The sequence below is a fragment of the Myripristis murdjan genome, chromosome 14 (assembly GCF_902150065.1).
Source record: "Myripristis murdjan chromosome 14, fMyrMur1.1, whole genome shotgun sequence".
NCBI classification, from domain to species: Eukaryota; Metazoa; Chordata; class Actinopteri; order Holocentriformes; family Holocentridae; genus Myripristis; species Myripristis murdjan.
Window position 1 is genome coordinate 30713303 of NC_043993.1, and position 27196 is coordinate 30740498.

At 41.3% G+C, this 27196-nt stretch overlaps 1 protein-coding gene across 1 annotated transcript; it reads right to left on the bottom strand.

Annotated features, from left to right (window-relative positions):
• Positions 1-2: 2 nt before the first annotated feature.
• dmpk (DM1 protein kinase) lies at positions 3-26758 on the bottom strand. The gene is made up of 15 exons (XM_030068411.1): positions 25326-26758; positions 13324-13415; positions 12558-12641; positions 12342-12437; positions 12085-12233; positions 11073-11166; positions 9443-9640; positions 8543-8791; positions 7954-8033; positions 7748-7844; positions 7394-7554; positions 5492-5589; positions 4285-4346; positions 3938-4012; positions 3-3438 (listed from the first exon to the last, which is right to left on the bottom strand). The coding sequence occupies exons 1-15, from the start codon at positions 25489-25491 to the stop codon at positions 3337-3339; spliced, it is 1803 nt and encodes a 600-aa protein (XP_029924271.1). The 5' UTR covers positions 25492-26758; the 3' UTR covers positions 3-3336.
• Positions 26759-27196: the final 438 nt, after the last annotated feature.

The following is a 27196-nucleotide window of genomic DNA, read 5'->3' on the forward strand; positions in this document are numbered from 1 at the left end:
AATAATTTGCTAAAATTTAATAGGTCTATCAAACTGATCTCCAACATTTTAGAGACGGCTGGAAAAAAAATAGGGCTTAAGCAAAGTCAGTACAGAGCATTATATAGGACATTTCAATAATTAAATTGAACCCGAATGTAATCCCTCAACACAAAGGAGGACAGCAGCGAGGTTGAAGCCAGCATGTAAGGAAATGTTACTCTCTACATCCACATGTTGAGAGACGTCATGGCCAACGAGCTGCAGATGTTCAAGACATTCAAAATGCAGATAATCTGGCTGAAAGGTACATGACACTTTAAATCCATCTAATGACTTTTTTTTTTTTTTTTTTTTTTTAACTGATGATGTGGTTTGCTGTTTGTCTGTAGGGTTTGTGTAAAAAACACCATGACTCTAAGCCCTGAAAATGTCGAATTTGTTACTGGTTTCCTTGGAACAATACAGCTGCTTCCTTATTTGCAAGCTTCACTTTCATCCCAGTCCATTTTAGGTTACCATTAAACTTGGGAAGCAGCCAAGTACAGTGTGTACAGAGAGATGTTGTAGTTATAGTTGTCACATTATCCATATATACCCTGAATGGTGAGAGCTGAACACTCTCCTGTAGCCTAGTTTCTGCCCTCGTCTCATTCTGGTGCCGCTGTGATTGTCTTGATTTCTACAGTGAATACTACGAGAGGGTAATGATACCAAATTGCAGATGCTGCTGTAATATCGTCAACTTGTATTGAATTTTGTGTGCACACAGCAGAGTTCTGGTTCTCTTCTTTGTCTGGTGGTTCTTTGAAGTGGATTTTGGTGTTCTTCGGCTCTTCCTATTTAAAAAGTTGATGAGGTGGAATTTGCTGCTGAGGCAAACATTGAGACAACCACACATGTTGATGCAGAGTCCTAGAAAATTTTGTCAGAACAGTTAGGAGTCTTTGAGTGTGGGTGCCTTATAACATAAAAAAAATAATTCTGCTATGATCACAGCACGTACCAAAGAACCAGTTTTGCAAAATGTGAAGAGCCTTTTGCTTTAGTGGCTTTAACCAGATTTTTGATGTGATGATGATGTATGGTACTTGTAAAATAATCAAATCCACTTGATGGAAGGTTGTGTGGTGCTAAGCCAGGTCTAGGACATCTGTTGTGCGTGAGGATGTGTGTGCTGCTGTTTGGCAGATTGAATGTAATACCAAACCCTGTTTGTGAGATGTAGACTACCTGAAAAGCCCAATATTTGTCTCAAAAAGATGACAAAACCTTCAGCACACAGGCTGATACAGCCACATGTAAACCTTTAGAGGATTACAAGCTATTTCAAAATCAGCTGAATCAAAATGTTTGTATGATGTAAGACTGTAGGCTATAATGTTTTCTAGAGAAATGGATTCAACACCTTGCCAAACTGACCGATTGTTGTTTATATTTTACACTCTTGTAGCCTGTCCATAACAGCCTAAAAACATACAATATCAGATATTTAAAAGTCACATCACATCACCATATATTCTCTTATAGGCCTCAAAGAAATCCAAAATGCTCCCATTTGCTGTGATAAAGAAGGTAACAGGGGAAACACTCATTCTCCTTTGAGAATAAAATGCCTAATGAAATAAGTTGTAGCTGACTATTTCCATTTCTGCTGCCTCACTACTATAACCACTACTCCTTCACTTCATTGATTGATATAAATATTCTTGATATGTACTGCCTGATCTTAACCTGCAGTAAAAAGGGAGCCACTGAACAGCAGGGATAATAAAACACTGATGCTGATTCTAATTCAGGTGAACCTGAAAAATTGATAGCATTACCCCAGACTTAGTCCTAAGTGTTAAAGCACAGATATGTTAGTATTGGCTGAACTCTTTCGTCTACCTTACATATATTCTTATTCTCTGTAAAATACATTATAGCCTTTCTTTTGAATTGGTAGCTTTTGCTATTGTTTATTAGCTGCAGTGGTTCCACCAGTGGTTCCGATGGCTGGCCAGTGGTTCTCAAATCTTTTTGGCTTGTGACCCATAAAAACAAGGCAATACCTACCCAGGCCCCTCTGTCACAGGCTGCATATGCAGGTACATTCTTTAGATCAACACCCAAAGAATGATGTTGAATGACCGACCTTTTCAGTTTGCTTCATCTGCTTAATTATCAGAGGAGCACTTGCTTCTAAAGTACTTGCTTCTAAACTACTCCATATTCAATCCCCCCCAAAAAACAAACTACTAACTAAAACTGTAAGCTCTGAAAAAAAAAAAAAAAAAAAAAAAGTTTTTGCATACTAAAAATGTTTTTTTCTTTCCCCTATGTCTTAATCATCTTGCAAACCACCCGCGACCCCCTAGGGGATCCTGACCCTCAGATTGAGAACCACTGACATTGACTGTCTTTGTTATTGCATTATATGGGGCCAGTGTCTACAGTAAAAGCAAAACACCAAAGCAATGACCACATTTCACCAAAGGTGTCACTAGAAAAAAGAAAACAGCATCTCCCGGATTATCACTTTAATGAAAATGAATTCTCACACCACACCCTGCAATATGGCATTTGAACCAAAATCTTACTTTACTCCTCAGTTCTACCTGTATTCCTTTAATCATGCTGCACACCCTTCATGCTGAAATAACCCATGTAAGTATGGCCCTAAGTTAAAATGCATAAACCATTAAAATACCATTAAAAGCCAGATAGTTTTTTTGTTTTTTATAAACCTCTTGAATACTAAAACAGGCACAACAAAAACATGCCTATAGTAGTGCAACACAACAAGTACAAACCACCTCTAGGTGCAAACACAGGATATAAAAGATAAATCGTATTCACTGTAACATCTAAATGCACCAATATGGTCTAACTTGGCTGGAGATAGTAAGCTCATGGATCTCCCTGGACCCTGTCAGTGTCACTCAAATCCACATCATCATCATCATCATTTTCATTGCGCGACACTGAATTAAGCAGTCTCTTTTTCTCAGTATGCTCTGGATTCAGTGTATCTGTGCTACAGCAGGCGTGGTAGTCCAGCAGACGGCCTTCATAATTCCTTTCTGGTCCGTTAAACAAACCACCCTGCAGACGTCTGACGTGCCTCTCCCACCTCATCAACCGGGAAACGTCGCCCTGCAGAAAAATCCTCCAGGCTGCTTTATGAAACAGTCATCTCCTGTACAGTAAATGTGTCTCAACAGCTCTTGTTTTTTGGTTTTGGTTGGTTTTTGTTCCACTTTTCCTTCTTCTTGGGAAGCTTAGGAGGTTTAGAAAGGGGGGGCGGGCGGGAGTGACCATAGAGCAGGGGCGGCCTCCTGTTCTCATGTCAGCGGGCGACACCCCGAGGTGTGATCAGGAAAGCTCGGTGGAACACTGTCTCTCCCAAGCTTGGAGCTCCCCCCCTTCTGCACACACCAGCAGGTACGACTCACTCCTCACCTGTGGCAGGCGGACCTGAGAGGCAAATGAGGGACGGTTATAGCACAAATGCTACAGGAAAACACAGGCAGACAGACAGAAAACAAGATTATCAAGATTATTTCTATTGATTGGCAATAAACAAACTAAAACATGTTGCCAGTTTTGGCCTTTTATTAAAAGTTGGTTATAGGTTGGAGTTGTTTAATTGATCACATATTTATTGTGCAACTGATAAATAATACCCTGGTTGTATATGAGGAGCCCCTGAACTGATTCAAATGAAATGATTCTAATCTTTGATCAGTGTGTCATAATTATCATTATTATTGTTAAACACTAAACACTTTTTCAAAAATATTTTTAAATAATATTTGAATATATTTTTAAATGTTTTGTGCATGAAAATGCTGAAATTTGGAAATAATGAACATCAGGGCAAAATTACAGTTATTAGCAGCTCTTCTATGTCTTCAAAGCAGTCAAACCCTATTTTTGAACCATTTTTGAATAACTTTTCCCATTATCTCCATACCCTGTGAAACAGGAGCAGGTGGCGGTGTCGAGGAATCACCAGCGGGTAATGACAGGCAGGGGGCGCTCTCTCCCTCTGCAACACATTTAAGTCAAGCCGGTGAACAGACAGCAGCTTAGCAGGGACAGACACAGAGGCTGACCTGCTGAGTAAGACTTTGGCCTGTTGTGCACCTCTGCTCTCACAGAAAATCTTTTTGCCCCTTAGCAAAGCCCAGCCACGGCTACTAACACAACAATGACAATGCTGCAATGAATTAGACAGTCAAACATGTTACATGCCCTCCTAAAAGAGTGTTTTTTTTCCATCTCAGGCAGAATATAAAAGTGGAGTAAAGATAGGCTTACATCCCCTGGTGCGTCCACACAGTGGGCAGGCAGAGCAAGAGATGCTGGGCAGATACTCAGCTCTGTGATTGGAGGAGAGAGAGGAACATCAGAGCCCATGATGTGCGGCGGCGCTGTTGCAGGCATTCAGCCTTGGGGTGCACTGCTGGCCAGCCAGATTTGTAATAACAAAAAGAAAGAAAGAAAGAAAGAAAAAAAAAAAGACAGGACCCAAAAAAAAAACCAACACATTTGCAGTGATGAAAAGCATGATCGCGTGGCTGAGTGAGTGAAAGGAGAGAGAGAGAGAGAGACAGTGATGGAAAAAGTTTGAAGTACGTGTGTTTTTTAAAGTCACAGGTGGAGCGAGGTACGTGCTGTCTGTCCACATGCTGTTGCCTTTACAGGAGTTGTGGTCGTTACTCATAACACCTTCATCCATCAGTCAAGCAGCAGGAAGACCCTCAACACTGCATCTTTAAAAAGCTCATGACACTGTATTGATTTATGGAAATGGGCATCCAAGCTCCTGCATACCGCGGCTATTCTTAGACTGGATATTTATCACTATGTTCTGACTGAGGGCTCCAATATAAGCAGATGCTGCTGGCGCTATGCAGCACTGTGTTTATTCAGAGTGGCTCATATTGTCTGGAACTCATTCCACGTCCCATTTATGTTGTTCTTAAGAGAGTGAGAGCAGTAAAGTAGTCCTTGGGTTGTGTGGATGTCTGTGTGATTAGGTAATGTTACACAAGTACCTGGCATTCTGACAACAGCTTTAGAAGTTTTTTTCTTTTTTCTTTTTTTTTTATCAAGTGGGTCAAATCTGTAATGGCAAACCAGAGAGGAAACCACATCTCTAGCTCTATATGGCCTTGGCTTTAAGTGTTTTCCCTACATGTTTACTGCTTTTTCATAAATTCATGTGGAAAGCAAAATAAGAGACAACTGCCATGCTGTTCCATCATACCATAACTGCTCTCACCTCAATGATACCAGTTTTTATGGAGCCATCTATCAGCTACACTGTGATCGGATTTACGACTAAACTTAAAAGGTAGGTTGTCATAAATGTGCCATGACACATTTATGGACATAATAAAACTAGACATCATACAAAGTAGAATGCAGGGGGGCAAACCAGGCTGCAGAGGATGGATGATTATGAGAGCCTCGATGATGATGGTGAGGAGGCAATGAGGAAGCGCAGGTGTTAATCCCTTGCCTGTCTCCTTGGGGGCCCTCCAGTCCTGGATCTCCCCCTTCAGTCTCTCCATCTCTTTTTCCAGCTCGCAGTATCTCCTCTCTGCTTCCTGCAGCCGTCTGGTGAGCAAGGGGAAAAGACTGAGCTTTCAAACGTTCATCATATCCTCTTGTTTCATTTTCACCCCTTGAAGTGCATTAAAATGGAAATGATGCAATGCAATTATTATTTTTTGTTTTGTTTTGTTTAAAAGGATAAACCCACATTCAAATGCAATACATGGACTATTTGCAAATGAATATGTTTCTGCCACAAAAGAAAAAAAAAAAGTGTAACATAATACAAATCGCTGACTTAAAATATACCAACGGGCCACTTTTAGCCTTGACTGTCATACGAACAGCGGTAACTAGATTTATACGCTGAGGTTTTATTTTGCTACAAGTATGCCAAATGTCTACTCTAGTGCTGCCTTCGAGTGACCCAGAATTTGACTTCAAAGCCCTTGTCCTCAGAAGGTTGGCACCACTGCGTTCCCAACCTTCTCCACAGAGCCACAGCAGCCTCTCATAGAGGTTTATGTGCAGGCAAGCTGGTCCATATACTTCCATAGTTAGTAATAGCAGAAGACAGAATTGTTTGAAAGGATTTATTTGTAGTTTTGAGCGTAATTATATGTATATGAGGTTATGCATACAAAATCGCATGGGCAGAAACTAACCCTAACCTAACCCTAACCCTAAACCGTTCCTTTAGGGTAAAGTATTAAGAGTTGTGCAATAAGGTAATTATTTACAAATTGATAATTGCAAATGATCCACAATTTTGACATGAAATTGCCTCTTCTATGTGTGTAATTTTTAGTGTAGAACATGTTTCCCTGAAGATATGGCTGGCAGATTGATTCTGACACACTGAGCCGTTCCTTGTTTGTTCCTTGTTCTTTTGAAATGTGAAAGGGTGTGGATTTTCCCCTTTGACTAATGAGTGGCTCCTGTACAGGACAGCCGTGTGTCTTGCTCTTGCCCAGGACAAGATGATCTCCAAATGTCCCCCAGCAGATTATTTAAAAGGTTAGAGAGCCATTTTGGGCCCTCCCCTGACCCAGGACCCGGGACGACTGACCTGGTGTTCCTCCAACATCAGCGGCCCTGCTCCTGTACATATGGGGGCAGGATTAAAATAAAATGGGACTAATCTTAATCTGAATTGTTAATCATGGCCTAAAAAGTGACTTTCTAAAACACATGTCAACTCTACTTTAGTTACTTCTGGACCATGGAGTCCTTGACTGAATTTAAGTGACGCAGATCCATGTTTTTCTTGTTTTTGGTAACACCTTTGGTGAGAAGTGCTCATTGCTTCGGCATTCGGTGCAAGCGTCTGCCCTGCGTAATACCTGTCTCATATTTATTACAAACAACCTACTGTTGTTGTCTCTATAAACATAAAACATCACTTATGAAGGATGCTTTTCAGGGAAACAGCCGTCTATTCTCATAGGAATTTAGAATATGTGCAAAATGTGAAAGCTTTCATGGAGCAGATGCAGGTTTAAAAAAGTTACAAAACAAACACCAGTACCAGTAAAAAATAATTAAAAAACTATCACTATTAACTTATAAAACTCATAAATACAGGACTGGATGTAGATAAGCCCTGAACTGTGCAGAACTGAGAAACAGGATGGATGTCGTTTCTCCTCTGACAAACAGCAGTAATCTGAAATTACACCTGCTTCCTTTGAGATTTGATGTAAACCTTCATTTACTTCATTTACTTCCTAAATCCAGGACTGTTTCAATCCATGACCTAGAATGTGAATTAAAGTCATTCCATCTTAAAAAGGCATTTTAGTCTACAACTAGGCTTAATCCCTGTCTAGGAAAACGCCCTATAGTGAGCCAGCCTCTAACACGCTACCTGTGCAAATCTTCATCAAGCCCTGATATTTGGTCGGCCTCCTCTTCCTCCTCTGTTGTGGTGTGTGTGGATGCTGTAGTGCCTTGCTCCAGGGTTAGAGGAAGCTCCAGCAAGGCAGGCAGGTCATCTGGCAGAGTGTCTCGGAGCTGCCACAGTTCACTCTGAAACACACACACACACCGGTCACACACCAGACACACCATGAGGAAACATGTGCAGATCAGAAGCGTACACAGCTGTCTGATAAATGGTACACATCATATATTCCAGTCACTTTTGGGATGCAGTTGATGTATTGGGACAAATGCACCAAATTGAGTTACTGGACTGGTTCACACCCCTCGGCCTTCTCACCAGTTTCTCTGGGGAGTAAAGGCCCTCGCGCTCCCTGAGTGTCCTGTGGTCAATCTGCATCATGATGTCGTGACTGCGGTCGATGGCACCTGTCTGGCTATAGAAGGAAGACCAATTAAACGATACCCATCGTGGTTCTATTTATAACAGTGAGGCTTCAGCGGGGTGATGGACATGAGACATATGATATATGAAGTTAAGATCACCTGGTTGCCGTGTAAGAGTATCCGACAAAAGCCAAGTGTACCCCAACTGGAGCTCTGTCCATTACATCGGACAGCGTCTCCTGCAAGACACAACACAATGGTGCAAAGTCACACTACCAATTTGTACACCAACCACCAGTTAATATCATTTTGTTAAAATTAAAGTTTCCATGTGGTCAAACTAGAAGCAACAAGATAAAAACCAGAAGACCTTTGCATCCTAGTGTGCAGGAAAACTGCTGAGTGGAAGCTCAGCGAGCTTGTCAGGTGAGAACAACTGGCCTTGGCTGAACTTTTTATGGTCATTGACAGATTTCCACGGTGTATTTTCCAACTCATGTGGGTTAATTTCATGGAAAATAGTTACGTAAATGCAAAATGCTTGGTTTGATTAATGCTATCTAATTCTTGCTTGCTTGCAAGTTATATTAACTCATCAAAATGATGGAATGATGATGTCAAAAACGTTGTGTCTGCAGATTTGCAGTGTGTACAAGCAACTGATTTTTCTGGACTTTCCCTTAAGCTGCAACTTAAGACGATATCATGCTTGCAGCACATAAAGAGTTATATTCTCCAAAGGCGATACCATTTCACTTAGGCCGTCGTCCAAAATGTCAAAGTTGGAGGTGTCGGTGGGATTAGATACTTCGGGTAAGAACGGGGCGGGGATCTTATGGAGGGAACCCCAGTCTAGTCCACAGAAAAACGGATGGCTCCTGAAATCACTGGAGCCTTTACTCCCTAGTCGAACGTCTCTCTCACAGATGAGTCCCGTGATGAAAGAACGAGCCTCGTCTGAAATCTCTGGGCCAGATGGAGGGAACTCAAAATACTCCTGGGGATTACAAGAAAAAAAAAAAAAACAACAACTTTGACTTTGGGTGACCATGTGGCAGTCTTTGTTTATACTACTACCTTTGCTTTAGCTAGTGATACTACTATTACTACTACTACTGTTACAATTACTGTACTACTATCACTGTTATCATTAGCACTACTGCTACGACAATTACTATGGCTACTGCTACTACTATTACCACTAAAATGGACGTAAGTAAGTAAAAATAATACAACCATATTAGAGCACTGGCACTTGAAGAGGGCTTGTTTTTCCCCTTTTCAGCAATTTTATGTCACGACCAGACACTTTGTTATTTTTTCCTTCCACTAAAAATGTTTAGAAGTATTTTTGACCATTGTTGTGCTTCTCTTCTACTCAGAAATGCCACAGGCTATTTTTGGGACTTGGCACCAAAGCAGAATGAGCCACTTCTCTGATTGGCGGGCAACACCGGAGGCCCAACCCCATTCTCAAGCCGCGATTGGTTGATTCTACTTGAGTCCAGTGGCTATATAAACACTGGGGCAAAATCTAAAAGGGCTCAACAATCCCGCTCACAGTGTCATGTGGGTGTTGTTTACATTCTCAGACTCCTCAACATTCTCACTTCACTCGTTTATCGACTGTGTCAGAATGAGTGTCAACCTGAAAGTGGATTATCTTAGCATATGTCTCAGAGATGGAATCCGCGAAGAAGGGTGTGGTCCCCAGCAGCATCTCATAGGCACAGATCCCCAGGGCCCACCAGTCACATTCGGGACCGTAGCCTCCCCCTCCTTCGACTGCCCTCAGTATCTCTGGGGACAAATAGTCAGGGGTCCCGACCGCTAGGGACGAGTGGACCTGCAAAGACAACACAGACTGTCGAAAGGGAGTGTCCCATAAACCATGCACTTTTTAGGATATGGTGGTTTCAGCTGATAAAAGGAGTTCAAAATTGTTGAGGACAGGCAAAATTATCTGTGTGCTCCATGCGCTCTGACACACACACTACGTTGAGGGATAGTAGTAGGGTTGCAAAGATGCAGAAACTTATTCATGCCCGAGAAAGTTTTTGGAATGTTTTTAAGCAAGTCAGTGATAGGGAATATGATTAAACCATCCAAATTCAATGGGAATTCAGTTGATATGCAACCCTGCACTGTGCATCCTTCCACTCCTCCATAACGTTCACATAATCACACTGATCCAGTCCTCAGACGAGTAGCACTCACATCATACACTCACTTCATACAGCAGTACTGTAAAGAGTAAAGCCATTTCATTCAAGTTCAACTCAAAGACACTGTCTGTTTTATTCCACTGGAAATGTCTTTTTTTCTGAGGCAAAATGTTCATGATTCTGTCTGGATATGACACAGCAAATGCTCCTCATACTTTTACATACATTTCACGTTGCCTTTGTTCTTTTTTTGGTGATTTCTGTTTGATTTTGCTTATTTTATTTTCGTGAAGCACTTTCTATTGCATTCATTTTTATGAAAAGTGCTATATGAATGGTTTGATTGATTGAGCTCAGGCATATATTCTTCACAATTTACCTTTAACTCTTCTGAGTTTCCATCACTTTCCATATTTTCCATTGATACCCAGAGAAACTTTCCACTTTTGACTGTTTTGAATGTTGAAATTTTGTAAATCATCACGCTAAAACTGATGTAGTGGCTCATGTTAATGGCTATATGATACTGTCAGTATCCAAAATAAGAGAGTTGACTTAACTGATGAAAAGCTGTTTGTGATTTCATTATCCAACCTCAGATTCCTACATTATATTATATAAAATCATATATTAGTGTGTCAGAAGTTAATTTAGCCAAGTTTATTTTATTTCAAGTGAGCTGCCATGTGGCCATGTGAGCTGCACACAGTCTCCAGCTGCCCACCATCTTTATCTCTTATAGAAACAGAGAAACTTACTTACAAACAGCAAGTTCTTATTATATCATGTTTCTGTAAGTTGATGGTTGGCGAATGGGTCTATGAACACACCTTTCACTCAGCCAACCTGAGTTCAAATCCCACCTAAAGCAAGTATTATTTTATGACCTCAACCCTGACCTTTTCCTGACTTTAATTATGACAAAGCTTTCCCAAACTGTAACAATAATCTTTTCCTGACCTTAGCCAAGTGTTTTAGTGGCTAACTCGCTCTGGAAACGGTCCTTTAGGTCGTATTAGAGGGTTGGAACAGACAACCTGTGGTCATATGAGTTTTTTTTTTTTTTTTGTTTTCATTCATATTTTAGCCTATGGGCCCTCAGGGAACACTCACCATCCCGTCCTCTAGCACTCTCAAACAGGAACCAAAGTCCCCGAGCCTGATGTGTCCCTCTGCTGTGAGCAGGATGTTGTCGGGTTTGATGTCTCTGAGAGAAACACAGGGAGAGCGACAGTGTTTGCATCTCTGTAGTTCAAATTGCACCAGGAACATAGCACAGGCGTTTTCAATCCAGTTCACTTCATAGTTCCAGGACACAGTGCATCAGTTCTTGGTTTTTTACTCAAAAAAATCGGCCTATTCAACAACCATTTCATTTTCAGTTAATCTGAAAAGTAGTATGCTACATACTGCTTTTCCGGTACACCCTCAAAATTGGTGATGACATTCTCTCTTACCCTTAAAAATAAAAATAAACCAAATAGTGTTGATGTCTAATGTCCTCGACATTCTTTTTTAAAAATAATTTCTCATCTAATTCGAACTGAGGGGCTTTGTTTCATGGATAATCATTACATAAATGAACGAGGGGATGGGGCGGGAAATAGTTTTTAGATTACAGGGTGATAGCAGAGGAAATAAAGGCTAATTAGATTGATTGGCCAACCCAAATGATACAACGAGTGAAACAGCAACACTGGTGAGACTTATAATGCCCTCATAATAGCCTCATGCACTGCAAAAATGCAAAATCTTACCAAGATTATTTGTCTTATTTCAAGTCAAAAATGTCTTATTACTAGTCAAAATATCTCATTACACTTAAAATATTGAAAATTCACTTGAAACAAATGAAAATTTGCTTGTTTCATTGGCAAAATTTTCACTTGAAACAAGTGAAAATTGTCTAAAATCAATTCACTTCTGAGGTGATCATGTCTTATTTTAAGTGTAATAAGATATTTTGACTAGAAATAAGACGTTTTTGACTTGAAATAAGACAAATAATCTTGGTAAGATTTTGCGTTTTTGCAGTGTGCTGGATACAAGGTGAATCAGACCCTGCAATATGAGCACTTTTCTCTGTGAGGAAACTTGGAGGTCATTTTCCTGTGTGCGGGTCTACCTGTGCACGTAACCCAGTCTGTGGACGGAGTCGATGGCCATGACCATCTCAGCCAGGTAGAACTGAGCCATGTCCTCCGGGATCCGGTCTCCAAACTTACTGAGCAGCGTCAGCAGGTCACCTCCCACGTAGTAGTCCATCACCAAGTACTGAGGGAGGAGGGGAAATGAGCTCAAGCATGTGTGTGCCATTGACCCACGGGACATTTTTCAGGTATATTTACACTGGCAGGATTGATTGGTTACGTTCAAATATACCAGGTAGTTGTCGTCCTGAAAGGCGTAGTGCAACTCTGTGATCCACCGTCTGTCTCCCTTCAGCAACACTTCCCTTTCCTCCTGGTAACACGCCGTCTGCAAGCAACACAAACAGAAAGACAAACGTGCATTCCTCCTGAAATCAGCGTAAAAAACCTTGACTGCTTCATCCTGTGATTTATTCATAGAAGTACATATAGATTTGTGTGTGTTTACCTCCCCTCGCCTCAGCATGTCCCACTTGTTCATAATCTTCAGAGCATAAACTTGTTGTGTGCGTCGCATCCTTGCCACAGCAACCTGCAGATAAGGCAACAAGAGACGTAATAATTGTAACCAGATAAAAATCTATCAAAGAAATACACAAATAAAGCATGAAAAATGATCCAAGCATTACTTCACACACAAATTGTGTGCAGGCATGATGCAGTCAGTGATAATGAAATGAGGCAGTGCTGAAAAAAGGTTGGCCAAACTGAGGAGGAGAAGAGCAAAACAAAACAAGAGGGGAGAGATTATTATTCCGTATTATTTCATGGCATTTGTGCTTTTACAGAGAACAGAATGTACAAAGAGTGACAGGAAAAATAATAAAACACAGAGGGAATGAAATGTAACTGGGGTCATGAACCTAAATCAAATACACAACAAATATAAATACAACAAAAATAATAAATTCTGGTGAGCTGGACTGTGGTGACTGGCAGAGATATGATGTTTGTTTAAAAAGACACTGAAGAAACAAACCTTAGTCCAAATGTAAATAGTAGATTGTTGACATTTATTTGCACTCTGAAAGACAGAGGTCATGGTGCAAGAAAAAAAAAAAAAAAAAAAAGAGGATTTTCAGCTGTTGAATAGGCAGGGTTGCTAATGTGGTCATGTCCAGCTATGACAGATTAACTGAAGAAAGCATGCAAAAACAAAAATCACAGTTTGTATTTTGTAACCAAACACAAAGCTGGTTGGAACTTGGCCTCACCTCGCTGAAAGTGCCTCGGCCAATCACCTTCAAGATGTGGAAGTCATCTCTCTTGATGCGAGTCCTCTTCACCTGCCTCACCAGGGGCTCCGCTGGGATCAGGGGGAGGAAACAGAGAGTGTGACCAGAGCCGCTATGGACAGAGAAAGCTGAACCACGGCCATTAAGAAGAGTGCAGTATAGCTGTCTGGCCATTGGGGGCAGCGTGAGCACTTGCTAAATCACTATAAATCACAGTAACTACGTTTACATGCACAGCATATTCCGATTCGGGTCAATATTCTGGTTAAGGTAATTTTCCGAATAAGCTGCGGAAACTGGAATATTCATTTACATGTTACTGGGTATATTCCTGTGTTTCGGCGTATTCCACGCTCTTATGTAATGCAACACTCAACCTGCGGGGGGCAGCAATACGCATATAGGCGTCTGGTCTGCCTGAAATACAGAAGAAGAAGAAGAAGAAGAAGCTGTCGCTATTTCTGTGTTTTCTCCCATCGATACACCATGATATTTAAGGCTGTGTCCGAAATCACTCACTCGCTCACTATTCTCTACTTACTATATAGGGAATTCAATGTAGTGGACTATATAGTGAACTCAATAGCGGACCATTTCGGACACTACTTCGTTCGTTGTTTGGCGCCGTTCCGCAATGCATGACGGGATATATTGCCTGGTTAGTGACCATCGGATGTCCACTACATTTCGCGGTGGATTGTGGGATACATCCAGTGGACTATATAGTGAACATTAATAATCACTAAACATTCAGACACCCCTACAAAATGGCGCAATCACTATATAGTGCACTATATTGTGATTAGGGAGTGATTTCGGACACAGCCTAAGTCTTTGATCAGCTGAAGGCGGACTGCAGTCTCCTGGCTCTTGCTGCTGTTCGCCATGTTGTCCTCACCGCTTGCAGTAACCATAGCAACAAAGACGCCCCAGGATTCCTCGTGAATCGAGTATGCGCAGTCGTGACTGAATATTCCGACTGAGTATGCATTTTCCGATTAAGGCGTTTACATGGCACAATATTCCGGAACAGGCATATGCCAGGTGTCTGATTCTGAATTTTGTCCAACCGGAATATGACCTTAATCGGGTTCGGTGCGTGTTTACATGACTCATGTGCAACCGGAATATTGAGGATATTCTGAATAATACAGGAATATGGTGTGCATGTAAATGCGCTCATTGTTAAAGCACCTGCATCATTTCAAACATGTTTGTTTGCTCAACAGCTTTACTTCCACTACCTGCCATTTCCAGAAACTGAAAGCTTTCAGTGTAGCCGGAGAAACAGCAACCTCTTCTCGTTTTGTGGCGTAATTCCAGCAGATTTCCTGCCAAATTTGATCTGACGGCACACAACTAAAAATGCCACTGCCGATCTTCTCAGCGATGGTCTCACTGGTTAATGGTAATCACACTAACGTCTCAAAGTCAGATGCTTTGTTGATATTAAAATATGACACATAGCAGCTTTAAGATGCCACAGACACTTCATATAGATAGTCGTAGACTTTGACGTCCTTCCTTTTGATTAGGGGCAAAACTTTCTAATGTTTGCAGAGAAAAAAAGGAAAAAAATGAAGGGAAAAAAATCCACTGTTTGTGGCCTGGATGTTGCTTGGTTACGTAAATATAGCCAGTCGGACGAGTGGACAGACTTTCTGAATTCCCAGAAGTCTCAGAAAGTGGAATCTCGTCATGCACTTCCTTGTCTCAAACATGGCCCTTCCATTTCCTTTTGCCCTTCAAACAAACACTTCCGTGCACCAGAGCTTTCCACTGCAGCCTCCAGCGAAATGCAACACACGTCATGAACATGTATGATTGAACATGTAGGCCTGTTGGTAAAAAAATCTATTTGCAACATAGAGTTCCTCTTTAACAGAGAGACTGTTTGAATTAGAGTCACTCTGCGCAGCTAAAAATAGCAGCTACCATTTATGAATAGAAGCAAGTTTTCCAGGCCTTTATTTTTATTTTCATACCACACCTCCGCTCACACTGAAAGGAATGTAAGAGAGACAGAGGCAAATGTTAACTGTTTTAGATAGAGAGAGCAACTTTTAGACACATGAAGGTCAATTGGACCTTAAAAGCCTTCTAAAGTAACAAAAAAAAAAAAAAAAAAAAAAAAAAATCAATAAAAAAAAAAAATACTATGAATAGGATCCTTTATAAATTCCTAGAATTGAAGACCAGACTGTGACTGCCATGTGACTTTTGCTTTGGCACAGGCTTGTGGCTTTTTTTTTTTTTTTCTTTGAATGCATTTATCATTCACAATTTACGAGGCAAACAGAAATGACAGCCATGTTAAAGCCAACCACACGAGTCATTTAGTGTCATATTCAGTTTGAGAAGATTCTTCTGAAAACAACTGATAAATTCTGCCATATATGGTGAAATAACTGCTCTTTTCTGCAACACAGTTTGTTTCAGGAATTAGTCAATATCTTGAAACAAAGCGCGATTCGACAGATCCCCCTGCTGGATTCAAGAAAAAGACCAAAGAGCCAATGAAGTTACTGAAACAATTTGATTTGCATTGGAAAGAAATGATCTAACCCCATTTTTTATCTTCATTACCATCACCATCAGTTCAGTTTAATGGTCTCCCAATAACAATGAATACTGAATTATACAGTAAATATGTATCAAACTCTCAGATAAGATGAGAGGTGCACCAATACTGGCCCTATATATCTGTAAACTAACATATCTGCCAAGAATCAGATTGCATTTCAAGTACAAAGTTGTTGTTTTTATGGAGAGACGTGCTGAAGGACCCAAACACAGGAGACGGCAGGGAAACAGGCTTGAAATGAAGAATCTTATTTGATGAAAACTGAACATAGGCAACCAGGGACAAAGAAGACAGCACAAGGAACACACATGCTGCACAGAGGCTGGCAAACACAATGAGCCAACAAAGAGCTAGACATGACTTAAATACAACCTGATTGGCAAATTGAACACACCTGGAGAATTGGAGGGACACAAGACTGCAGGGAACAGAGGACAGGCTGAAACAACATGAGGCTAATGACACAATGCAGGACAGGTGTGGAGATGAGCGATCTGACAAGACTATGGAAGAACAATAGGAGCAAAATGAGACGATGAAACACTGGGAAAAGAGAAAATATAGGTCCAAAACATGAGTCAGAACATGAAAGCCTTGTCCAAAAAGTCCAAAAACCACAGAACCACAACAACTGTATGATTCAACGTGCTGAGTTATTGGCATTAATATTCAACCCAATCGCCACAATAAAATACTGCCATCTTACCTTTCTGCAAACCAACAAACACATTAAAATGTCAACAGTTTCTGAACCAGAAATATGCTGCAACTCCACATTTACAGTCACAGTCAATGTGATGGAGCCTGCATCATCATCACGTGACTGTAAATGTTGTGCATGTGGAGATGCTTGCTATGTTGGTTGTCATGGTTAAAGTTAGGAAAAGGTTTATTTTGACGGTTAAGGTTAGGAAAGGTAATAGTTAATGTTGGGAAAGGTTTGTTTTCATGGTTAAGGTTTGGAAAAGGTCATAGTTAGCTTTAGTATAAAGTTTGTTTTCATGGTTAAGGATAGGAAAAGGTCATGGTTAATGTTAGAAAAGGCTTTGTTGTCATGCTTAATGTGAGGAAAAGTCAAAGTGAATGTTTGGGAAAGGTTTGTTTTCACGGTTAAGGTTTGGAAAAGGTCATGGTTAGTGTTAGGAAAAAGTTTGTTTTCATGGTTAAGGGTAGGAAAGGGTCATAGTTAAAATTCACGAATAACAGCTTGCAAACGTTAGCTAAACACAACAGCTTTTGCTCGAAACAGGACTCTGTTGTGTAGAGGCAAAGTCCTGCTGATTGTGCCATCAACCACACCTACCTGCTAATATAGTGTTATTTACTTATTTTATGTCAAGTCAGGAAGCTGGAAAACATGACATTTGAACGTATCCTTGGTTTGCAGAAAACATGCATAAAATGCCAACATTTTTCCTGGTGCCCGCCTTGTAATATTTCAGACTCCCACAATGAAGGAGAACTGTTGTTGCTGTGCAGGATAGGGACATTTCAGCTCATCCTGTTCTCTGGACTTCCTGCAGCTGTATCCTCCCAAAAAAGCAAGGTCTTAATGGAAAGGTGTGTTTATGTCTGTGTGTCTATGTGTGTGTAGGTAGAGGCAATCCTTTGTCTGTGGCTGCTTGTGTTTATTCAGGACAGTCACCATTAGTGCCCTCCCAACCCCTCTGCCAGCCGACTGGGCTCATGGACAGAAATTCTTCCACTCCATGAGGAGGGACACGGGGCAAAGAGAGGAAAATCAAGACAGCGAATCGGTTTTGTCACCACAGTTACAAATGGATTTGCAGTGGTGTCGGACATTTAGGTGGCAGAGTGCACATACACAGTTTGCTGATGATATTTCTAACTATCACTCACATAATATACCTCCAGGCATGTGGAAAGAATTCTCAATGGGACGTGAAGGGATTAGAAACAGATCTGAAACGCTGAAGCGAGTCTTGTGATCATATCTTATGACTCCACCACAAATTCACATGCTGATGACTAATGACCATTCATGAAGTTTGCTCCAATATCTTGGTCAGTATGCCTTGAAAATCCCATCTACTGGAATAGATCCATTCATGCTCCAAGTCCACAAATATGAGGTAAAATCATTGCTAATTGACATTTTTATAGGCTTTCAACATTTTCAATTGATTTTCATCCATTTTACATCATATAGTAAATTGGGTATTGTAATATCATACAAATTTAAAACCCTTATTAGTCCAACTAGGTCATCTGAGAGCACTGGGCCATTACATAAGATGTATTAGTTGGAATCACACCATCATATTTGCCCTCTGCACCTCATTTCAACAATATCTAAAAAGATAAAATGTTATTCCGTGCCAAGATAGAATTTGGATGTGTGCACATCCCCATATTAGCTTCAGTGTAGTTTGACCCAAAATGACTGTGTGCAACTATCATGATTAACACACCAGGCTACATAAACTGCCAACTCTACTGGCACGTGATATTCCCTAATGATATCGTTGAGGCCATAACATGGCAAAGAGCAACAACAGTGATGGAGTCATGGCTGGTTCCCCTAAATATTGACTCTGGCTTTGTACCCATCAACTGGCTTGTCGTGTTTAGAGAGCCATGTAGGGAGTGACAGGACCGTGAGCGACCCAGGCAGAGAAAGGCAGGGAGGCAGGGCAGGACCGACACAGAGAAAGGTAAATGGAAACTGAAGAATGGAACTGGGAAGTTGATGAGAGCCTAGATTTTGTTGACTTGATCTCAGTGTTCAGCAACATCATCCCAGAAATGCTCCTTTTAATTTAGCTCAAAGACTTAATCCAGACTTTAATCCAGATTCTGAACTTGTCTGACTGACATGGGCCTGTGCACTGATCTTCACAATACAGCCCACAACTTGGACAATCACTATTGTAATAATACTATACTAACATGTGTAATGTAACTTAAAGGTAAACTGAACTTTGGTAGAGTGTTGGGTTCTATAGTTTCCAGGGTGTTATATGCGTCCACATGGTGGTGAAATATCCGCATTAGTTGCTCTGTGCTCCTCTGGGCTGCTAATCCACAATAGTGTAGTTCCATCTCTCCATTCACTTACGTAGTGCAGCAAAAAAGCTCTCAAAATAACACTTTTAACACATAAATGAGCAAAGCGGATTATGCCAACATAAAAAACAAGCCTTGATACCCATTTCCCCCTATGAAATTACAGTTCTATGTGAAAGTGCTAGGTAGGCAGGTCATTTCTTCCGGGCACAATGTTATTCTGCAGAAGTTTCCTGCAGATACAACCTGCTGGATCTATTTTCCAAAAATGGGTGCAATCTGTTCTCTCTTAGAGGAATAATCTACATTGTTGGAGGTTGTTGAGGTGCTGAAAGTGTTATTTTGGGAGCTGTTTTGCTATGGAAGTGAATGGAGGGACACAAATGCAGTATTGTGGATTAGCAGCCCGGAGAAGGAAAGAGCAACCAAGGAGGACATCTCACCACCATGTGAACTCATTAACATCCAGGTAATCCTACATCCCAACACTCAAGAATACAAAAAAAATAAAAATAAAAATAAAATAAAATAAAATAAAGTACTGCACAGCTAACTGTGTGACTCATTCAGAAACATCTTGAACATCTGCAGTGACTTTGGTGTCTGAAGGAAACAAAAAAGCAAAGATGCAATGCAAAGCTCGGATGCTAGCCAGGTATTAGTTAGGTTTCTACATAGCATAGCAGTGCCAGATTACCCCACAGGATTAACCTTCCTAGATTAACCCATAACCACGGTGACAGATGATAGGCCAGTGATAATATTTGCTTTAGTCCACTTCAGGGTCCCCCCCTTATGTTCTCAGGGTTACATGTTACCTCAATGTATTTATTTATTTATTTATTTATTTCAAATTAAAATCAGCCTCAAATTCTCTCAATCCCGTGTTCCATTGGAATAATATCTAAAATGTTATTATTGCTCGAGCTGATTCCAAAGATACAAACATACTTTTTTGTTCTATTAGCATTACAAAATATGAACAGGTTTGACATTAGCATTGGCTTGAACAGCATCGGCCAGATGCATAAAGTTAATTATTAATTAGCAACCGACACAATCTTATGTTACCTCAACATAAAAATGTCCATAATGTCTATGTTCTCTGGGATATTAACAAAAAATGTGTAATCTGACGTTCAGTGAGGAAAACCTTGTTTGAAAATGGTTTATGAAAAAAAAAAAAAAAAAAAAGCACAAATACAGGGCCCTGGGAACTCCCTCAACATCTATATCCGCATTTGTGGTACCAGCTGCTTTACGTATTTGAGTCTCTCACTAAAAGAAATACAGATGGACACCAGTATCGTGGCTGCAGCTGATTCATCCTGGTTAGATGCAGTTTCAAAGAAGACAGCTTGTTAAGATGACTGACAAGCGTTGAGGGGTGCCCTAATTGGTGGAGCAGAGGGCAGGGCTTGCAATACACTTGTCTTTACTGCCTAAAAGTAAAGAGTCCTGCATTGTAGCTTTAAAACACCTATTATTCTTTTTAATCCACTCTAGCTGTGTTAAGCAGATTTACTCTAATTGTCCGGCCTAAAGTCCGCTTAAACCCTGAAACCTGCTTCATCACCAGTCGGCCGGCCAACTCCGACACTGAATCCTCATCGTGGACACATGGTGTGGTTAAATTTGGAAAACCCCATCACTTGGGGACATATGATACCCCCTTGGCCACTGAACAATGCATGAGTGCACACATAGTCACAGTCACATGCATGGACAGAGACTGTCAATAGAGAAAGAAGGAGGGAGCGAGGATGGAAGGGGGTGAAAGTTGAGGGGTTGAAACGAGACAACAGAGGTACACACAGAGTGATGGCAGCCGGCCAGTGTTGCCACAATGGCAGTCATTTACAAGCCATTCCATGTGTGTATGTGTGTGTGTGTGTGTATATTTGCCCATAAATGACATAAATAATCAGCATGACAGGGCGAAATCAACTGAAATATCCTCAGGGGGCTGTGTGCAGGCAGTGCGTGTCACTTTTGTGTCTCTGGGTGCATTATGACGAACACGTGCATGTTTCCCCATGTGTCTGTAGGTGACTCATGGTGGTCTTAACAAGATGACACTAGTTAAAAACTCCCAGGGGGTTTAGGGGGGCTGGCAGAGCGTCAGGAGAGGAGTGCAGGCTTACATGACCTTGTGTTGGTCCCATTTCTTGTACAGGCAGTGTATTCTGAGCCATATCTCTTAGATTGTGTGGCGTGTCCCACCTCTGCTCTGAAAGGTGTTCAAACACACCCTGCGCCCAAAAACTAAGGGAATCCTTTTAGAGGTGTGGTGCCTGAAACTTCTCAAAGCACTGTAATCCCTGGGAAATTTTGACCCTGCATGCCTGTGGTTTTATGTGAAGTCAATCAGCGTTTCAACTATGAATATGATGTATTAGTCATGAAATATAAACATATATGCATTTTCATCTTATTTATTTTTATTTATTTATTTTTGTACTGCATGCAGTTAATTGGACTCAAACACAGAATCAAAATGCAGAGAACTACAAAAGCATAAAAGTCAAGAAAAAATGTGGGCAAGGCTTTTTTTTAAATAAGGTTTTGACTTCATGTAGTGCTCATTTCAGATGTGGCAACTGCAAAAAGCATAATGCCTCTAAATGTCTTATAATCTAAAACATGTTTATAATGTTATTATTAATACACAAATCTTATAAAGGACTTATAAGGCCCTTATTGCCTATTCACTAACACAAAAGCGTCCTCTCTGTCCTCTGAGTTCTCTATCTTAGAGCAGAAACTGAATGTGATCCAGCAGTATGCCACATAGGTTACACTGGGTTGAAGTACTCTGATGGAGAGTACAGAAGAGCAGCAAAAGTAGAATAATCCTGAAATAAAAGATAATCTAAAACCTTTAACTCCGCTATCAGGGTGGTCTGGGGATTTAAAGACATCGTCATTCAGCTGAGCAACTCAGGTTCGGCTCCTGTGTCAGCAAGTATCTGCACCCCTGAGGAGCCCTTGAGCAACACCCTGAATCCCTATCAGCCACCAAAGCTGCTGTTCCAGATCTGAACCTGACCTTTGACCCCGCAGCGGAGGGTTCAAGAAATACTATATCCCCCCATGGAAGTCATAAAGCATCACATCGTAGACAGGGACAGTCATGCTGTAATTTATGCACATATTACCTGAACAGCCATGAGAGGCAGATACTACTAATTTATACTTTTATCTTTAGTAGAAGTATAACAAACCACAACCTCCATATTACTTACAATATTTTTTTTTTTTCAGTGTGATATGATTCATTTGAGGCCCAAAGCAAAATCTACTTCATGGTCACACATTGGAAAAACACACCCTGTAATATCATTTTCCCATCATGATAAAACAGCCTCACAGTTCATTCTTCCTTCCTCTTGTAAGATGAGGGCAGAATCTCAGATACTAATCTTTGGATTAACAAACTCAGTTGCCAGAGGTGTTTCTACCTTTAGCAGGTGAGCGATCCATGCAAACAGGCTTTGGAGTTTTAATGTACTGCTGACCCTCCTCCTTATTGTGTGTGGAAATACTAACGTACAGAAAACATACAAATAGGTTTGAGGAATCCAAATGTTCTTTACAAAAAGATCAAAATTGCCACTTGATGTTTGCCGAGATTGTAAGAAAAATCAACTTAACAGACCATTTATAGGCAAAATACACCAGAATGCCAGGAGTTTGGAGAACACCAGAATAACCACAGATCAATCCTGCCGACATTTTAGAATCATGCTTTGATTAACAAGCTGTGCTCGGAGGCTCGTTTCAGCTGAAGTGCGTGACACAGCGAAAGCCGCCATTGTGTTTAGAGTTCCTCTCATGTTTCCTGGTATCAACCTTGGGTGGCATCATTTTAAGCAATAAGCCACTCGAGGATGTGGTTTACATTGATTTGAGAACAGCTAAGAGGCCTTGTTAGCGATGCTGCTCCTATTAGCGGGTCTTAAATCACTGTAAACCATTGCCTTAAAGGGGCCTATTACATTTATAAACCTGCCATCACACACCACTGTAACAGAAAGGAACATAATGGTAAAAGAATTTCTTTGCAATGCTGTTTTTCTTCAAAGGAAATCTATTCTCGAACAGCAGCTAAACAAAGTGGTTGACTTGGTAAATGCATTAAGTAACAATTACAGCCCCAACGTGAAACTCTCCCAATGAAAGCAGATGTGTTGCTTTATATCCTGGGATACACTGGGTGCAAAATGTACAAGAGTCAAGTCATAGCACAAAGGAGGGCCCTGAATCCAAACAGGAAGAGGACTCCTGTGAACCAATACTGAGGCAAGTCCAGATGCTGTCCAGTCCCACAGCACCTTGCTCGGTGTGCAGCATCAACTGTTGCTGTGGTTGAAGTTACTTGTCCTGGATTAATCAGGATTAGCACATCAATAATCCAGCGTATCATCGAGAGGAGTAGATCCAGTCCGCTACACAGCTACACTCAGGGTCATGACGCTCAGTATCTTAGACACTGAAAATAAAAACCCGCCCACTTGTGAGACTTAAGTGCAAACAAGTCGACCCTGCATTCAAGTCCTAAACTCCAATGAATTTTTCTCAGTGCAGCTTTAACCCACAGAAATGAAATTGATTTTGGGAACCAATGGAATAACTTTACTGACAGTTCAGTCCCGACAAAAAAAACCAAGTAACAATAAATTTGCTGGTAATGCAAGATATCTACACAAGCGATCTAAACCAAGATACAGATAATTTAATTTGGTCCACAAGATGTTACTCTGGCTCATATTGCTATAATTAGCAGGCACACCAGCCTCTGTCACGCCAGCTCAATAAGGTAAAGTTAAGGGTAAAAGCAGCTGATTTAATCACGGTGTCAGTGAATATTTGCTCTGTTTTTGTCAACAGGCCTCATGGCAACGTGGCCGACCTACCAGATGCAGCGTGACCACTCCCAAAGCCAACTTTTAATTTTTTTTATTTAATTTTTTAATGAAAATACTAGACTTGTACATGATTTTTAGAGACAAAAGAACATTCTTGATGTTAAACTTACTGCTGTCACTGACATGAAGAAACTCTTCTGCCAACACTTTGGTGACTTGGCATAAACCAAAGCCCAATGCTGACTCTGCTCAAGTCTGTTATTAAACTATGCATATTTGATAAATTACCAATAAATCACCGTGTTCTGCTACACTTAAATGTGACGTAACCATCATGAATATCTTAGTAACCCCTGTGTTTACCTGCTGTTCATGTCAAACGGTAGAAGGCCTCAAATGGCTCCCGAGCTGTCTCTGATTGGCTAACCCTAACCGAAGGCAGTGATTACTAGCCAATCAGAGACAGAGAAGGGGCGGGTCTTCCTGCGATACGCACCTCCAAGTGTGTCTGTCCAAGTGTGTCTGAATTTAGTCTGTACAGGACTTCTGATAATTTCAATGATGTCACCTGCCTTTTTTCTAAAGGTAGTTGTGGGTAAACAAACAAACAAAAACCAACAAAAACCAACCAACAAACAGATGTTTCAAGCATGCTTGTAACCTGTAGGCTATGCCAACATGTTTTGTTTGCTGTGAGGTAAACCGGCCTTGCAAGCACACTATTTATATTTTAGATTTATGTAATATTCACCAGTAAAATATCTTGAGTTACATATGAGTTGGCCAGTGCACTTCTAAAAGCCACTGTGACAAAATGAGCAAGAGCTGTTTGATTAGCATTGGGCAAAGTAATTATATCTGATATGCAATAAACTGCTTTGCAAGCTCAGTGTAGTTGTCATAAAAATATTTGCCACCAAGAAATGTATTTTTTTTTTCACAAAAAATATGACTCTGTAGAGCTGCAAATCTATTTTCATTAACAGGTTGACTGCCCTGAACTTGGCTCCTGATGAACACATCTTGTACCATGTGTGACTCTCTCACATGCATATTTGTTCCAGTTCCGTCATTTATTTCGCATTTTTTTACAAATTTCACGTCACCTCCTCAGCGGACTCATTTGCCCTCTCCCTGTGTGGAGGGGTCAGCCACTTTGCCACAGCTCTTGTCAAAGACTTCCACTGAGGGACTCGAGGCGTTTCAAAGTCAACAAAAGTGCAGGAGTTTTTTCAAAGAAGCAGCTAAAGACTGTAAAGCCGTGAAGTCACATGATTCAGTATGAGTGCTGATTTGCATTCATTAATTGTTGGCTAAAGAAAGTGGCTGCTCAGCGACGCACAAGTACCAGGACGAGTCAGTTAACATTCAGATGAACTTTTATATGGCCAAAGATGTTTACAACTCAGCTAATCAGAACTGAGGACTGGCGCTATATCTTTCATTTAAAAAAAAAAAGCAAATATCCAAATATACACATAAAATTGGAAGAAAATGCTCACCCCATTGCAAGAAACCTGAGACATACTTCTCCCTTGCGAGGTGCGAGGAGCAGAACTCCTGGTAGACGCCCACCAGCAGGTCCAGCAGAGTCTGGAGCCCCACCGGTCCTGTGGCCTGGGTGCCCTCGGCCAGGCCCGGCTCCCCGAGGCCAGGGCCCGTCGACATGACGCCCGGCGGGTGAGGGGCCTCGGTCGGGTTCAGCGCTCCAGTGGACCCCCGGTGTCCATCGGTGCCCGGGTGTCTGGCTCTCAAGTCTCGGAGTTACAGTGAAGGCAGGCTGGGTCTCGTCCTGCCTTGTGGTTTTACAGTCACTCCGGCTGCTCTCTTGCACTCTATCACACTTACTGTAACGGCCCACCCTCGCCTATCTTTTTTGGACGGCTCCCCTCACCCCTCTGGATGTCTCTCTGGATGACCACCCACCCCCCCCACCTCCTCCTGACCTGTCTCTCTCTCTGTCTGTCTCTCTCTCTCTTTTTTTTTTTTTTACTCTGCTTAATCACAGTATGGGAGGGTGTGTTTCCTACACATGCATCCTCTTTTCACATTTCATGTTCCCGTTGGTTTGTTATTTCCCTTCCCTTTTGCTCCTAATCTGCTTGTCGGTCTGTTTTTTTTTTTTTTTCTTTATTTAATCTTTCCGGTCCTATTTGTCTTTATATGTCTGTCCTCTCTCTCTCTCTCTTTCTCTCTCTCTCCCTCTCTCTCTCTCTCTCCTTATTCTTCTCTCTCCATGGCTGTGCAGCATCTGTCAAGCCTGCAATTTCTCCAGCTCTGACTCCAGACCTTTTTTGGTCTTTGAGTCTCTCTCTCTCTCTCTCTCTCTCTCTCTCTCTCTCTCTCTCTCTCAGCCTTTCTCCCTCTCCCTCTCTTCCCACTCCCTCTATTCAAAGTGCTCCAAACTTTATATCACAACAATGTAGCCCGGTGGAGAAAACTATATGCTCCAAAAGAGATTCCTCTGTCCTCTTCCCCCAGTCGGTTAATTATTTCTCATTACCTGGCCTTGTTTGCTTTTTCCCCGCCTTTTACTTCCCACTGTTACAGAACAAACAGGAACCACTGACCTGAATCAGTGGAAGCTGTTGCTGTTACACTCTGTCCTGTTTTGAAGAGCGCAAATCTCTTATTTTGTCAACCATCCAAGGATCTTTTTCGGTGCCTTGATTTTTTTTTTTTTTTTTTTGCACCCCCGCTGTCTCACCCTTTTCTCACTTTTGTCACCCTGCACAGTCCTCCCCACTTAATGTCTACCTCTCCCTCCCTCCCTCCCTCCTTCACTCACTCACTCTTTTTCTGAGATGCAGCGGTCATCTTCTCCTCTCACCCAGTTCACTGGCTTTGAAAATCCTCCACTCTGCGTCTGTCCCTTCACCCGTTCACTCTCCCTGTCCCTCTCCTCTTCTCCTGCGGTGTCTCTCGCTCGCTGTGTCTGTACTCTCTCTCTCTCTCTCTCTCTCTCCCTGTCTCCTCTCTCTCTCTCTCCTCTCTCTGTGTGTCTCTCCTCCCCAGCTTTTCTGTTTTGACTTTTTGAGTGAACTGCCTCCTTCCTCTTCTCTCTTTATAAATACCCCACAGCTGTTAGACAGCACCGCCTCAATTTTTATTGTTCCTGGGTCAATCTCTCGGTTGCATTTCATTTAAAACTGCATTATCTCCTTCAAATTAAAACAAAAAACAAAACAAAACAAAAAAACAAACAAAAAAAACTTTTGCACCTCTATCTGAAAAAATACCTCATAGGTGTAGGGTGTGTGTGTTTTTCTCAATCCACAGCCACTCTGATACACATGGAAACATAAGCTTGTGTGTGTGTGTGTGTGTGTGTGTGTGTGTGTTTTGCTGGCTTATTTTTTGAATGAATGGGCGG

Coding starts and splice junctions, on each gene's coding strand:
- dmpk (XM_030068411.1), bottom strand. CDS start 25,491: ATGTCGACGGGCCCTGGCCTCGGGGAGCCGGGCCTGGCCGAGGGCACC. Junction 9,641..11,072: donor GAGTGCTAGAGGACGGGATG/GTGAGTGTTCCC, acceptor TTGTCTTTGCAG/GTCCACTCGTCCCTAGCGGT. Junction 4,013..4,284: donor GTGTGGACGCACCAGGGGAT/GTAAGCCTATCT, acceptor AATGTGTTGCAG/AGGGAGAGAGCGCCCCCTGC.